Genomic DNA, 13342 nt, shown 5'->3' on the forward strand with positions numbered 1-13342 from the left:
TTAGACCACACTTTCATGATAAAAATTTGTTTTGAATTTAAAATAATCCACTTTTTATTCCAACACTGCCATGCTTTTGTTTTGACAGAAGTACAATTCGTTTTGAAAGTTTAAACTTTTAAAAGTAGGGAGCGGTTAACTTTTGAATTGATAGTAGGCTAAATTTTATTTTAAATTCTAAAGACTTTCTACCAAAAAGAACCAACGTAAACTTTTAATTCTACCAATGGTTTTTTTTTTAAATTTTATTAACGATTATTTTTTGTGTGTACTGATCTGTACCATTTACCTTTATCTTGACTCGTAGCTTCGAAGACTCTTCTCCATTCCTCCCACGATTCTTTTTTTGCTAGAACTATCGCATCTCCGAAGGTGATTGAGTTGTGTATGCTTTGGGTCCCTTCTGTTCTCCTAACTGCTTTTCCGTCTACTATTTCGTTGCCCTGGATTCCTGAGTGGCTCGGGATCCATTGGATTTTCAAGTTTCAACTTTTTGGAATAGTTCAACTATATTGCTGGCTATGTAGTTTTCTGGGACTTCCTTCCTGTTCCTCAGGATGGCGCATGCACTCGCTGAGTCAGTCAAGATAACCGCTTGCTTTATATTGTTTTCTATGGCCCACTCCACTGTCTTTTGCAGGGCTAGCAGCTCCGCATTGGTTATTGAAAAATTGTCATTTATTTTATCCGCTTTGCTGGTCTTGGATGTTTCGTCGAACATTGCTATCGCCGTTCCTGAACTAGTCTTAAACGCTGTCCAGACTGAAGAGTTATAACATGTTATAACGGTTGTCAAATAATTGCAACACAGAAACCACCATCAAGATAGCGCTATAACATGTTATAACTCTGTAGTCTGAACAAGGCATTATAGTACGTTCAGACTAGAAACACTGGAATAAGAGACCAGCGGAGATACTGTTATGATTCCAATCGAACTGTCAAAAGCGGTTCCAATCTGCAATGTTTACAAATGGTTTGCTTCAATTAGGGAGGAGTATTAAAATCGTTTAACAAGCACTCATGAACTCGCTCGTCGGTGCATTGGCGAAGTCACTTGCAAGCAGTTACAAATGCAAGTAATGCCAGGATTGCTTTGATGTTTATCTTGTTGCCAAATTCATGTTTTTTGTCTCCGCTGGTCTCTTATTCCAGTGTTTCTAGTTCAGACTACAGAGTTATAACATGTTATAGCGCTATCTTGATGGTGGTTTCTGTGTTGCAATTATTTGACAACCGTTATAACATGTTATAACTCTCCAGTCTGGACAGCGTTTTACTCGCGTCGGTGAAGATCCTGTTGTATCTTTGGTATCTCAGGATTTATTAGGATTACCAATTTTTGGGTAGGTTCAGATTTGACCGATCTGGGTGGATTCTACCCAAATTTGGAAATTTTTAAATAGCGTGTGGTTGCCAAACATCAACAAAAGCTTTCGACTCATGAGCTTTCGATGAAACCACAATGATGGCTCTTTCTCAAAATGACGATGATTAAAAAAAAAGATGATCAAATTTTGACAGCATTCTTTGGATTCGTTCGCTAATCGTGATCGCAAGCATTAATTTTTGTCTCTACAGAAAATATTATTTTAGAATATTCCTTCTGTATGTTCACACGGGAAAAATGAGCAAATTAGACGTGGATAAAATATGTCGCCTTTGTTGCGAGAAAAAAAGCCGTATGCGGTCCCTGTTTGAGCAACAGAAAGAGTACCCACGCTCCTTGCGGCAGATAATCTTCGATGTTTCACGACTAGAGGTAAGTGCAAATTCGGGGTGTGTATAATAAAAGTGCAAACAATTTAGATTCTATAGTGAATCGAAACCAACCCAATTTTGATTCACTTGAGCTCGTTTCACTTCCTGCAAGATAACATTTGAAATTTGTTTTTTTTCGGTTTAGGTCGATTCCGATGATGGAATGCCTCAAAAGATTTGCAAATGGTGTGTTACCACTCTGCTTAAAATGTACGAAACAATCGAGATGTACCGCGCAAATGATCTGAAGCTTAGAAATCAGTTACAAGGAACGCTGCATATCGAGATTAAACAGGAAGAGGAAGAGGTGGACATGGGAATGCTGGAGAAGGCATTTACGCAAGAATTGTTAGTGTAGTTAGAAAACAAGTCAGAAGGGTCTAACTCGAAACGTAAACAATGATTTGGATCGTCGGTTTCTTACGAATGACAACATACCCACTCAAACTAACTAAATCATCTGACAGAGAAATGTTTGTTCTATGAGTTGGTGTAGTCAGATTCCGTGGGTGTGCGGTCATTCAAGAGAAATCGACGTTCAAAGTCATTGTTTACGTTTAGAGTTATACCCTTCTGACATGTTTCCCCTGAATTGTGTTGTATGTTGAAGCGTTGCATTTTTTAGGGAAGTTGGTGCTTTTTGCGTTAAACCGGAAGCTATGGATGAGGAATATCTTGACTCGGATCTGCCCAAAGTAAGTAAATCTACTGACAAAATGAGTGAAAGCGTTAGTACGAGGCCCGCTCTTGCTGATACTGAGCACGAAGAAGAAACAGTCGCAGATAAGGATGACGGTGAGTGGAAGCCGACAGAACAGGATATTGAAGATAAGGAGCCACCGGTAAAGAAATATCGTCGCAGAACAAAGCAAGAGAAGGATGCAAAAGGTAAGCGAAAAATGGGACGTCCACGCACGAAAGTTGACGATCCAAATCGCCCTCGATTGCACGATTACAAATGTTACATTTGCAAAAGCGAGTCACACGGAACGTCCGAAGCTTTGATTGCTCATCTGAATAGTAGTCATGAGGATAAACTGCCTTACACTTGTCCGGAGTGTGTGATGGAGACGGTTGTTATTAAAACCGTTCAAAAACTGAACGCGCATATGCGGCAACATTTAAATCCGGAAAAATGTCCATATTGTGACAAGCGGTACACTAACAAAAATAATGTTGCACTTCACGTGCAGATGTACCACCTGGACGGCGATGTTCAGTGCCCATCGACGTGTGAATACTGTGGGGAAGTTTATCGTTCTAAGGTTTCACTTATGCATCACATGAAGCTACATACCACTGCGGCGAGCTGTGAGATTTGTGGTAAAATTTTCAAGGAACGGCACAAATTACGCTTGCACATCCAACGCCGGCACGAAAAATTAAAAAAATACGAGTGCCACATTTGTCAGAAGAAACTTGGATCATTGGACAGTGTGCAAATTCACATAAAAACGAGTCATTCGAACCAGGTGTTCAAATGTAGTTACTGCTCGAAGACATATTCGTCGGAACTAACACACCGATACCATGAGAAGAAGCATGTCGAAAATCCTGAATATGTAGGCAAAAAGGATTGGAAAGAGTACTACACCATTGTCGAGGGAGAAGTAAATAAGCCTGGTCTTAAATTGAAGAAATGCAATCTCTGTGGGACAATTTCCAAAGCAATTGGAACCCATCTATCTACGGTACATTTTCCGCCCGAGTTCCGTTGTACTATCTGCGACATGACTTTTAAAAAGAAGCAAAGGTATGAAATCCATGTATTGGAACATGAAAATGGCAAAGCGCATCAATGTCCGATCTGTGGTCGTGAATTTTCCGACAGAAGAAATCTCATTGCCCATCTTCGGACGAAGCAACACCGAGATCATCCCTTGGCTAAGTCACTGGATTGGCTAGGCATTGATGCTATAAAGTCAAGGCCAAGGAAACCAAAGGCAGCAAATTGCGATGAAGCAGAGGAGCAGGATCTTATCGTAGAAGATTATGGAATAGATGATTCTCTGTGAGCTGTATCGATTTACTTTCGTTCTATTAACTTGATAAGTTATATTAAGATTCATAAACATTCTTTGTTTTATTTTTTCAATGATAACGGGCACGTGTTTTAAAATTTCATTGGTGAGAAAAGACATTGGAAATAGACCGCTTCAGTTTTGACTCTTCCTTATAGTACCGGCGGACGGGGCTTCTTTAAACGCTCGGGTGCAAGCGAACATGTCCGTATGAAATAAATAAACAAAAGGATGTGGTGTACATCCAATAGGGATACCTTTATGATGTGTTATGGGAAGTATATGAACGATCAAGAATGATTTAAGAAAATATTCGCCATATAACCATCAAACCGCATTCGGACATGTAAACAGGGAGGTTTCTTTGGACATGTGATTCATTTTCATATATTTTGCCAATTAAATGGACAAAATCAATCAATCGACATCATAAACTGCATCGAAAAACAAACACCCCCTTATTTTGCGAGTCACGTGACGCGCAGAATAGGGGGGACTACCTGTACAAAACTCATAGTCAGATCAGTCATATTACTGGTTTGACAGGCTTTTCAAAAATCACGAATTTTTAATATGGTGGAGATTTAATATGGAGAAACATCAATTATCTTTTCTTTACCTGCCATAATGTCGCTATAAACAATTTTTACGTGCACCCGAAACATGGAATATCCTGCCGAGAAACATCGTTGGGTTGACGGTACCACCCACCGCATATATGGAGGGTTTACTGTATCCTCACTAGCTGGATGGTCCTTTCAATATCTACACACTAAGATTTTTTACAAGAGTCAGTATTTTTTTACTGGGTTTTTGAATTGCTGAAAAAGTCGGTAAAAATTCAACTGACCGTTATCCGTAAGGAATCAATGAAATCGACCAATTATATTTTCTCTCATTAAATGGGGTTAACAGAACTAAGTATGTACAAATTCAGAGCAAATTTTCTCATTAATAAATTTTCCATAGATTTTTAAACTTTTACCGAACAGTTCCGCAATTCAAAAACTCAGTAAAACCGTACTGACTCGATTAGTGTGTAGTTAGGAAGAGTTAACTGTATTTGACTCTTCAAGGTAAGAAAAAACTACAAGGGACAGCCCTATGGGGTTGTACGCAATGGCGACGTAGGACTACGTGATCTTATAATATTATCACCCACGAACCGACGTGACAGCTCATAGAAGCCATATTCAAATTCTTGCCCAAGACTTAAATTTACAAGATGCGTAGGAATATTTCTGATCGATTGGTGATAAAATTATTGAAATTGGTCCAGGGGCAGCTGAGTTATTAACGTTCAAAATCTTTCATAATTTTGTTTCATGTTCCATTTTCGGTTTTCACAAAGTGTACCCCCTATAGAAATCACAGACGTAGTCCTACGTCAAAAGTACTTAAAAGTAAGTTCTTTTCACTCATCTCGGCACTATAGTGCATCAGGAACCCAAAAGCACTAGAGGTATATCCATTACACACTTAATTTTGTTTCGCCTAGATTCCAACAGCCGAGCAGTTCTGCAATTTATTTTACTGAAATTCAGTGAAACAATTGCCGAGACTCAGCTAACAAATAACATTTTGAGATATCAGCTAACAAACAGATATTTTGCAGAGATATCAGCCAAAGTAAATGCCGAGGTAATCGGTTCTAGGAGATTTTACCGAGCTAGATTAAGTGTGTAGGGTGGGTAAACTTTACAACCCCCTACTCCCACTGCTCTTGCGATCTGTATTGAGGTCCCCAACAACTGTACCAAATTTGAACGAATTTGGTTATGATCTGAGTGCCGGTATACCGGTGGAAACTAAAGGCCCAAGCGCAATGACAGCGGAAGTGGAACGGCAGTGGCAGCGAATAAACCCCGATCTGAGTAAGCCTACTTGTCGGATTGAAAACTAGTTAGAACCAAATTTATATCGGTTAGGCTTCTTGCGAGGCTTCTTGGTGTAATTAGTAGCAACTGTCAAGCTTTCCATTTCCACATTGCGTTTGGGCCTTAACGATTTTAAAATTGGCTCATTAGAGCAACCGTACCAATGAGTAAATAAGGCACATTTACCAACCTCTACCATAACGCTACTTGCGTACCGGGGGTTGCTATTCAGGTGGGGGAAATAGCAATCCGCACCTTGGGAAGTAGTGAGTTCATAAATTTAGCAGCCCGGTAGCAACGCATCAGACGGTTGTTGTTTTGAATAAACGCCAAAAGTTTGTTTTGCCGGTGTGGAAAACGGTAACTTAAATTATGACTCTGATAGCGACGACCGGTGTGGAGAGGAGTGATTAAGTCAAAATGGAAACGCTGTGCGTAAGTAAAATAGTGCCGCAAATGGCATTGACTGGTACGGTAGAAGGTCCCGAAGAAACATGTTCAACTTTTTGGCTCAGCTCTGGTACTCTCTTTGGTCCTATTTGGTGTACACATAAAATTCATGTGTAACCACACATACTATTCATTTGACTCATAAATTTCATGTGTACTTCTGAGTGGATTATATTTATGTGTGGACACATGAAAATCATGTGGAATTTTGCATGAATATTAGCCAATAAAAATGTTTCGAATTTTATGAGTGTTGATGGTCCGAAAGCGAGGATAACAATAACAAACCAACAGCAGCCCCATGGGGAGGAAGTGAGGATAACAAACTTCACACTTGAAAATGGGACTACGCAAGTGTGTGTGTTGTAAACATCAGAAAACTCAATATAGCTCTCTCGTAATCTATTAAATGTATGTTAACTTCTTCTGCTGTGTATGTTTTATTTATTTATTCAAAATCTAAGCATTCAAGTACCGCATATTGTATAGCGCATAGTGTACTTGGCCTGCGTTGTCAAGCATAGACAAAAACCTGTCGATGACAATCATGACAAAGAGATGCATCGATGATGATAACAATGATTTTCAAAAGCTTCAAAAGTAAACACAAACCTGCAAGTTTTGGCTTCGTTCGCGAATCGCGATTAATGTTCGTTTCACTGATGCAGATAACTTTAGTTAAGTCTTCTTTTTCGAGACTTGCACGGAAGAAAAGCGTTTAAAAATATTTTGGAATAATTCCGTCTAACTACCTCCACCCAGAGGAAAAATGAGCAAACTGGACGTGGAGAAAACATGTCGCCTCTGTGGCGAGAAAAAAAGTCGTATGCGTTTCCTGTTTGAGCATCGCCATGAATATCCACTCTCTTTGCAGCAGATAATTTTCGATGTTTCACGGCTACAGGTAAGTGTAAATCTCCCACCGAAACTAAATGTAATTACTAATGGTCAATGACTTGATACGCTGATTTGAGAGAACCTAAACCAATGCCAATGAACAGTATCTGATGATGATCGTCCCATCTCTTACCTACCCTTACAATGGTATGAGCTGGACGATTTATTTTTAAGATAATCAAGTAATTAAAACAGCAGTAAATCAGTTGCTTCACAGCGATATCATTGTGAAAAAGCTTAGTCGTTCACATTTTTGTCCACCTTAAAGATTCCCAGCTATCAAGAGTACGTGAAAAATCAACAAAGCATTCTAATACACTAGCAACCCCGTAATCTGATGCTATCGTAAATTTTAAGCAACGTCAGAAATTCTCCCGAACCCCTGAAATTGAACCAGAACACTACTAATGCAAGGCATCTTCCAAATAAGCTTCAAAGTTCAATGTTTTGTTATCAAATGTTAATTCAGTCCTCTATATCCGTAATAAGCGCGCGAGGCTCGAACTTTTGTAGTCTACTCAACATTATTTTTTTTTTTTAAATAAAACTTACTATTAAATCAAATATTGAAAATCCATCCATCACCAACATCTACAATAATTATTAAACCATTCGTTATGACAGCTTTCCATACAAAATAATTCGTAAAAAACTTCATCAAGATACATAATTTGTCAATTCATAAAAATAAATTAAAAATACAGCTTTAACGTGTGAAATACAACGTTTTTTAAATTATGTAAGCGTAATTAATGTGTCTAGGCATCGAATTAAAAACTTTTATTCCCTTAAAATACAATGCATTTCGTGAAGCACAGGTCAAGAAATGTGGTGTTCTTATTTCATTCGCGTTTCTAGTATTATATCTATGTAAATCACTTCCACTTTCAATTAGATCATACAAATATCGAGGCAGCAAACCTTTACTTTAAAAAGTAGAAGGGTCTGTGCCAAGGGGCACCAACGGAAGCTTGACGTAGGACTGCTAGTGGACGGAACGAATGTGAAGAGCATTTAGTTTTAATTTATTTAATTGATCGATCATCTATTATCTTAACTCTCCTAGGCGTACCAAATTTGTAGTGATTTTTTTCAAAGAGAAAGTTGATAAAGAGAATCGATCAAAATCACTTGCATCCGTGCTTGCAAGTTTGGTTACAAGATTACTACTCTGGAGAGCATTTTGTGTGGTCGTTGGGGCGTGTGGTTCTGAATATGGACAAACAGGCACAGATAAATTATATTCCAACTCTTTACTGTTATAAGCTTGTTGGTCCTGAAAAGTGCCGTTTTTTTGCCAAAGTTGGTGATGATTTATCCTCTGAAACCGTACAGAGTGCGTCTGTCGCTTCAAAGCGTAGACGACATCCTTGGCCGCTTACGCTTGGCGTGTTCAGAGTAGGTGACAGCATCACGGATCACATTTTCCAGGAACACCTTCAGGACACTTCGTGTTTTCTCGTAGATCAGACCGGAGATACGTTTGACACCGCCACGGCGAACTAGGCGGCGGTTATCACGAAAAACCTTGCGATGACACTTGGCGCCTTCTTTACCAAGACTTTTTCCTCCTTTGCCACGACCAGTCATTGTTGCTTGCTAGGTAGAAGAGTGGACTACCTATCCTGTCACCTTCCTACTGCTGTTATTGCTGCTTCTGCTGTCTACTCACCACAGCAGCGCTCTTTTATATCTTTTCTGGATAAAACAGAACGATGTGTTACCAAGTGGTACACGATTATGACAACTGGGTTTGGGAAGAACTTTTATTTCATGAAAACAGTGATAAATTATCACTTTTTATTTGTACATTGGCAATACTTGACATTACCACTTTTTCAATTGTTTCTTGTTGAAAATCATTAGTCGGAAGCGTAGAAATATTTCTGATCGATTGGTGATAAAATTATTGAAATTGGTCCAGGGGCAGCTGAGTTATTAATGTTCAAAATCATTCATAATTGTGTTACATGTTCCATTTTTGGTTTTCACAAAGTGTACCCCATATAGAAATCACAGACGTAGTCCTACGTCAAAATGAACACCATAGTCAAATATACAATTCTTTGCTTCACCGACAACCATGTTAAAGCGTCCAGCATCAAAGTTGAGGAAGTGAATCCACAGACAAACAGACATAACTCATTGAATATTGTGGCGGTACTACCAACTACGATACTTCTAAATTGTCCGTTAAATGCTTGTTCGATAAACAACTTGCGAGATTTATGTCTGTTTGTCTGTGGTGAATCTATTACATCTCAAAATCAAACGCATTATATTATTCTGCAAGACCGTCGGTGATTGGCACTAGATTGCGGAACAGAGACCGACGTTAAATAAAGGAAAGAAGATATTATTCTGCAAGCGCTGGAATATCCATATTAGTGTTGGCCAAACATAAAGTGGAAGGGCAAAAGTCTAGATCTGAAGAGATGATTGATTTGTAAAGTTGTATTCAAAATGAATGTTACACGAGCGCCAGCTGGCGATTGGATTCTATGCTGAACTGTTTACCACAAAATAGATCTTATCCATCTGAACAGCTTTGCTGAAGACGGAAACCATCTATCTAGTCCATCTGAGGGCAAATAATTCAAAATTAATGTCACACTAGCGCTACCTGCATGGTTAGTGAATTCTGAGCTGAACTCTTCACCTTATTTGGAGAAAAAACTACCCAACGGTTGAGTAAGTTTAAAATTTTGAGTAGTTTGAACTTGACGTTGAGTTAAAATTACTTAAAAGTAAGTAATCCTGTTTACATGCGAGTGAAAGACAACAACTCAAAATTGAGTAGGCGCACGGAACTGCTAACCTGAGTGAAAGAACTCAAAATTAGGTACTTTTTTTCTTTCCGTGTAGGATAGGTCTTGTCCAATTGAACAACTTTGCCGAAGACGGAAACCTTCTATCTAGTCCATATGTTAAGTTAGGGCAATCAATGAAACATGAATGTCACACTAGCGCTGCCTGGTGAGTGAAGTATGAGCTGAACTCTTTACCATAAAATAGAAGGTTTTCAAAACTATGGATAGTTTTGAATATAGTATGATATAATTGATTCATTAGATGACGCTAAAACAAAAATGAGCAAGTTGCGCCATTTTATTTTATGGAAACAAGTTAGGTTTCGATTGCACTCACCAGATGGCACTAGTGTAACATTACTTTTTCATTGTTTGCCCTAACTTTACATCTTGACTAGATAGAATGTTCCCGTCTTCGGTTAAGTTGTTCAGATGAACAAGACCTTGTATTCTTGAATATCTTTGCAGAAGGAAGCAACATTCTACATGGTTGGGATCTCGTGATACAAACATTTCTAACATCACAATATGCCACTTCATGGGTTTAGTTGAACAATGACCCCTTCCCCACGAGAGACCCGCCCTTCCAAAAAAAGTCTGATAGTTTAAATTTGAATTTTTCGTCGGTGGACGCACCTATAGTACGTTCAGACTACAGAGTTATAACATGTTATTCCGCTATCTTGATGGTGGTTTCTGTGTTGCACTTATTTGACAACCATTATAACATGTTATAACTGCACAGTCTGGCCAGCGTTCTAGTCACGAAATAATTTCAAATAATTGCAACACAGAAACCACCATCAAGATAGCGCTATAACATGTTATAAGCCTATCTTGATGACATTTTTCATGTCGATAATTATTATAACATGTTATAACACCCGAAAAACTGACATGGAACTTAAACTTAACTCTTGATCGAGAATCCATAACGGTGGATTCAAATGTGCAGCGATCCCATCTGTCAAAATCATAGAAGTTTGCTATCTAGATAAAAATAATTTGCCCGGAATAGATTAGACACGAACCAACTCATACATTTTGTGTGCGTGTTTGCGGCTAGGATACACATTTTTCGCGAACTCGGCGGCAGATGTCAGTTTTGCGATCTGATCAGAAATTTGACAGTACGTTGTATGGTCATTCATGTCGGTTTGTCGGTGTTATCACTCTCCAGTCTGAACAAGGCATAAGATAATTATTATAACATGTTATAACTCTGTAGTCTGATCCGGTAGTGTAAAAAACGGAATTTACTGTAACGTTAACGTTGCGTTTTTTTTTTGTAAAGGTCGATCCCGATGATAGAATGCCCCAAAAGATTTGCACATGGTGTGTCACCACACTGCTGAAAATACACACAACTATCGAGAACTACCGAGCAAACGATTTGAAGCTTAGACAGCAACTGGTCGGAACACTGCAGATCGAAATTAAACAGGAAGAAGAAGAAGAGGTAGACATGGAAATGCTGGAGAAGGCATTTACGCAGGAATTGTTAGTGTAGTACAGTCTGTTATACTTTCGTTGTATATTTTAACGCTGATTTTGTTTTTTAGGGAAGTTGGTGAAATTTGCATTAAACAGGAAGCTGTGGAGGACAAATATCTTGACTCGGAACTGCACGAGGAAAGCGAAGTTACTTATGAAATGGATGAAAGCGTTGGTACGAAGCTGGATCTTTCTGATACAGAACACGAAAAAGAAACAGTCGCAGATGACGATGAGTGGAAGCCAACGGAACAGGATGCTGAAGATAAGGAGCCACCGGTGAAGAAATATCGTCGTAGAACAAAGCAAGAGAAGGATGCAAAAGGTATGCGGAAAACTGGACGTCCCCGCACGAAAGCTAAAGATCTAAATCGCCCTCGATTGCACGATTACAAATGTTACATTTGCAAAAGCGAGTCACACGGATCGTCCGAAGCCCTGATTGCTCATCTTACCAGTAGCCATGAAGATCAATTGCCTTACACTTGTCCGGATTGTGTAATGCAGACGGTTGTTATTAAAACTGTTCAAAGACTGAACGCGCATATACGACAACATTTGAATCCGGTGAAATGTCCACATTGTGACAAGAGGTACAGCTGCAAAAATGGCGTCAATCTTCACGTGCAGAGGTACCACCAGGACGGTGATGTTCAGTGCCCATCGACGTGCGAATACTGTGGGGAAGTGTATCCTTCCAAGGTTTCACTTTTACATCACATGAAAATACACACCACTGCTGTTAGCTGCGAGATTTGTGGTAAACTTTTCAAGGACCGGCCGAAACTTCGATTACACATCCAAGGCCGGCACGAAAAATTAAAAAAATATGAATGTAACATTTGTAAGAAGAAACTTGGATCATTGGACACTGTGCAAATTCACATGAAAACGTATCATTTGAACCGAGTGTTCAAATGTAGTTACTGCCCTAAGACATATGCCTCGGAACTAACACACCGATACCACGAGAAGAAGCATGTAGAAAATCCTGAATATGTAAGTAAAAAGGATTGGAAAAAGTATTACACAGTTGTAGAGGGAGAATCAAATAAGCCAGGCGAAAAACTAAAAAAATGCAATCTCTGTGGGATAATTTCCAAAGCAATGGGATCCCATCTATCTACAATACATTTTCCGCCTGAGTTCCGTTGTACTATCTGCGACATGACTTTTAAAAAGAAGCAAAGGTATGAAATCCATGTATTGGAACATGAAAATGGCAAAGCGCTTCAATGTCCGATTTGTAGCCGTGAATTTTCCGACAGGAAAAATCTCATTGCCCATCTTCGAACGAAGCAACACCGAGATCATCCCCTGGCTAAGTCACTGGATTGGCTAGGTCTTAGTGTCGCTAAGTCGAAGCCAAGGAAACCAAAGGCAGCAAATTGCGATGAACCACGGGAGCAGGATCTTATCGTAGAAGAATATGGACTAGATGATTCTCTGTGAGCTGTGTCGATTAACTTTAATTTTATTAACTTGATAAGTTGTATTAAGATTCGTAAACATTCTTTCAAGAGCAAATAACATTCGCACCGATCCGAGAAAAATAAAGTTTTGTATTGATGACCGAAAAGTTATTCCTATTTCCAATTTAACACATATAATCTCATAGTGATAGCAGTGCTTAACATATTAAGCAGGGTTTTAATCATACAAAGCAGATCGCTAGCTTTCATGCTAAAAAATACGTCGTTTTAGGACCACCGAAATCATCTTAGCAACTAACAGTTAGATTTATTCACTTTAATGACAAAGCGAAACGACGAACGTACACTTTTCACGGATTTCTCTGCGCTGTTACTTAAGACAAACGGCATCTGATGATGATGATGATGGTCCCACCTCTTACCCCTACAAAGGTTTGAGCTGGACGAGTTATCTTTAAAATAATTAAATATAAACATTTAAACCAGGTTTGCAAACAAAATCGAGCTGGTTACAATTACAGATATAAATGTCCAGTTAAATATGCTTTTAGGCATCAACTAAAAACATTCAAAGGTGTAACTAGTTATCAAGTGTCCAG

The 13342-nt window shown here is 38.9% G+C and overlaps 2 protein-coding genes across 2 annotated transcripts; both read left to right on the plus strand.

The window, feature by feature from the left end:
• The first annotated feature begins 1540 nt into the window (after positions 1–1540).
• On the plus strand, positions 1541–4476 carry LOC135699794 (zinc finger protein 182-like). Its single transcript, XM_065220136.1, has 3 exons — positions 1541–1762; positions 1907–2109; positions 2387–4476. Exons 1-3 carry the CDS (start codon positions 1628–1630, stop codon positions 3774–3776), a joined length of 1728 nt encoding a protein of 575 aa, XP_065076208.1. The 5' UTR covers positions 1541–1627; the 3' UTR covers positions 3777–4476.
• A 2061-nt stretch (positions 4477–6537) lies between these two features.
• On the plus strand, positions 6538–13025 carry LOC135699795 (zinc finger protein 836-like). Its single transcript, XM_065220137.1, has 3 exons — positions 6538–7013; positions 11111–11316; positions 11379–13025. Exons 1-3 carry the CDS (start codon positions 6879–6881, stop codon positions 12760–12762), a joined length of 1725 nt encoding a protein of 574 aa, XP_065076209.1. The 5' UTR covers positions 6538–6878; the 3' UTR covers positions 12763–13025.
• The last annotated feature ends 317 nt before the right edge of the window (positions 13026–13342 follow it).

Source organism: Ochlerotatus camptorhynchus, unplaced genomic scaffold (assembly GCF_037179485.1).
Source record: "Ochlerotatus camptorhynchus isolate MF236.1 unplaced genomic scaffold, CSIRO-AGI_Acam_v1.1 ptg000116l, whole genome shotgun sequence".
NCBI classification, from domain to species: Eukaryota; Metazoa; Arthropoda; class Insecta; order Diptera; family Culicidae; genus Ochlerotatus; species Ochlerotatus camptorhynchus.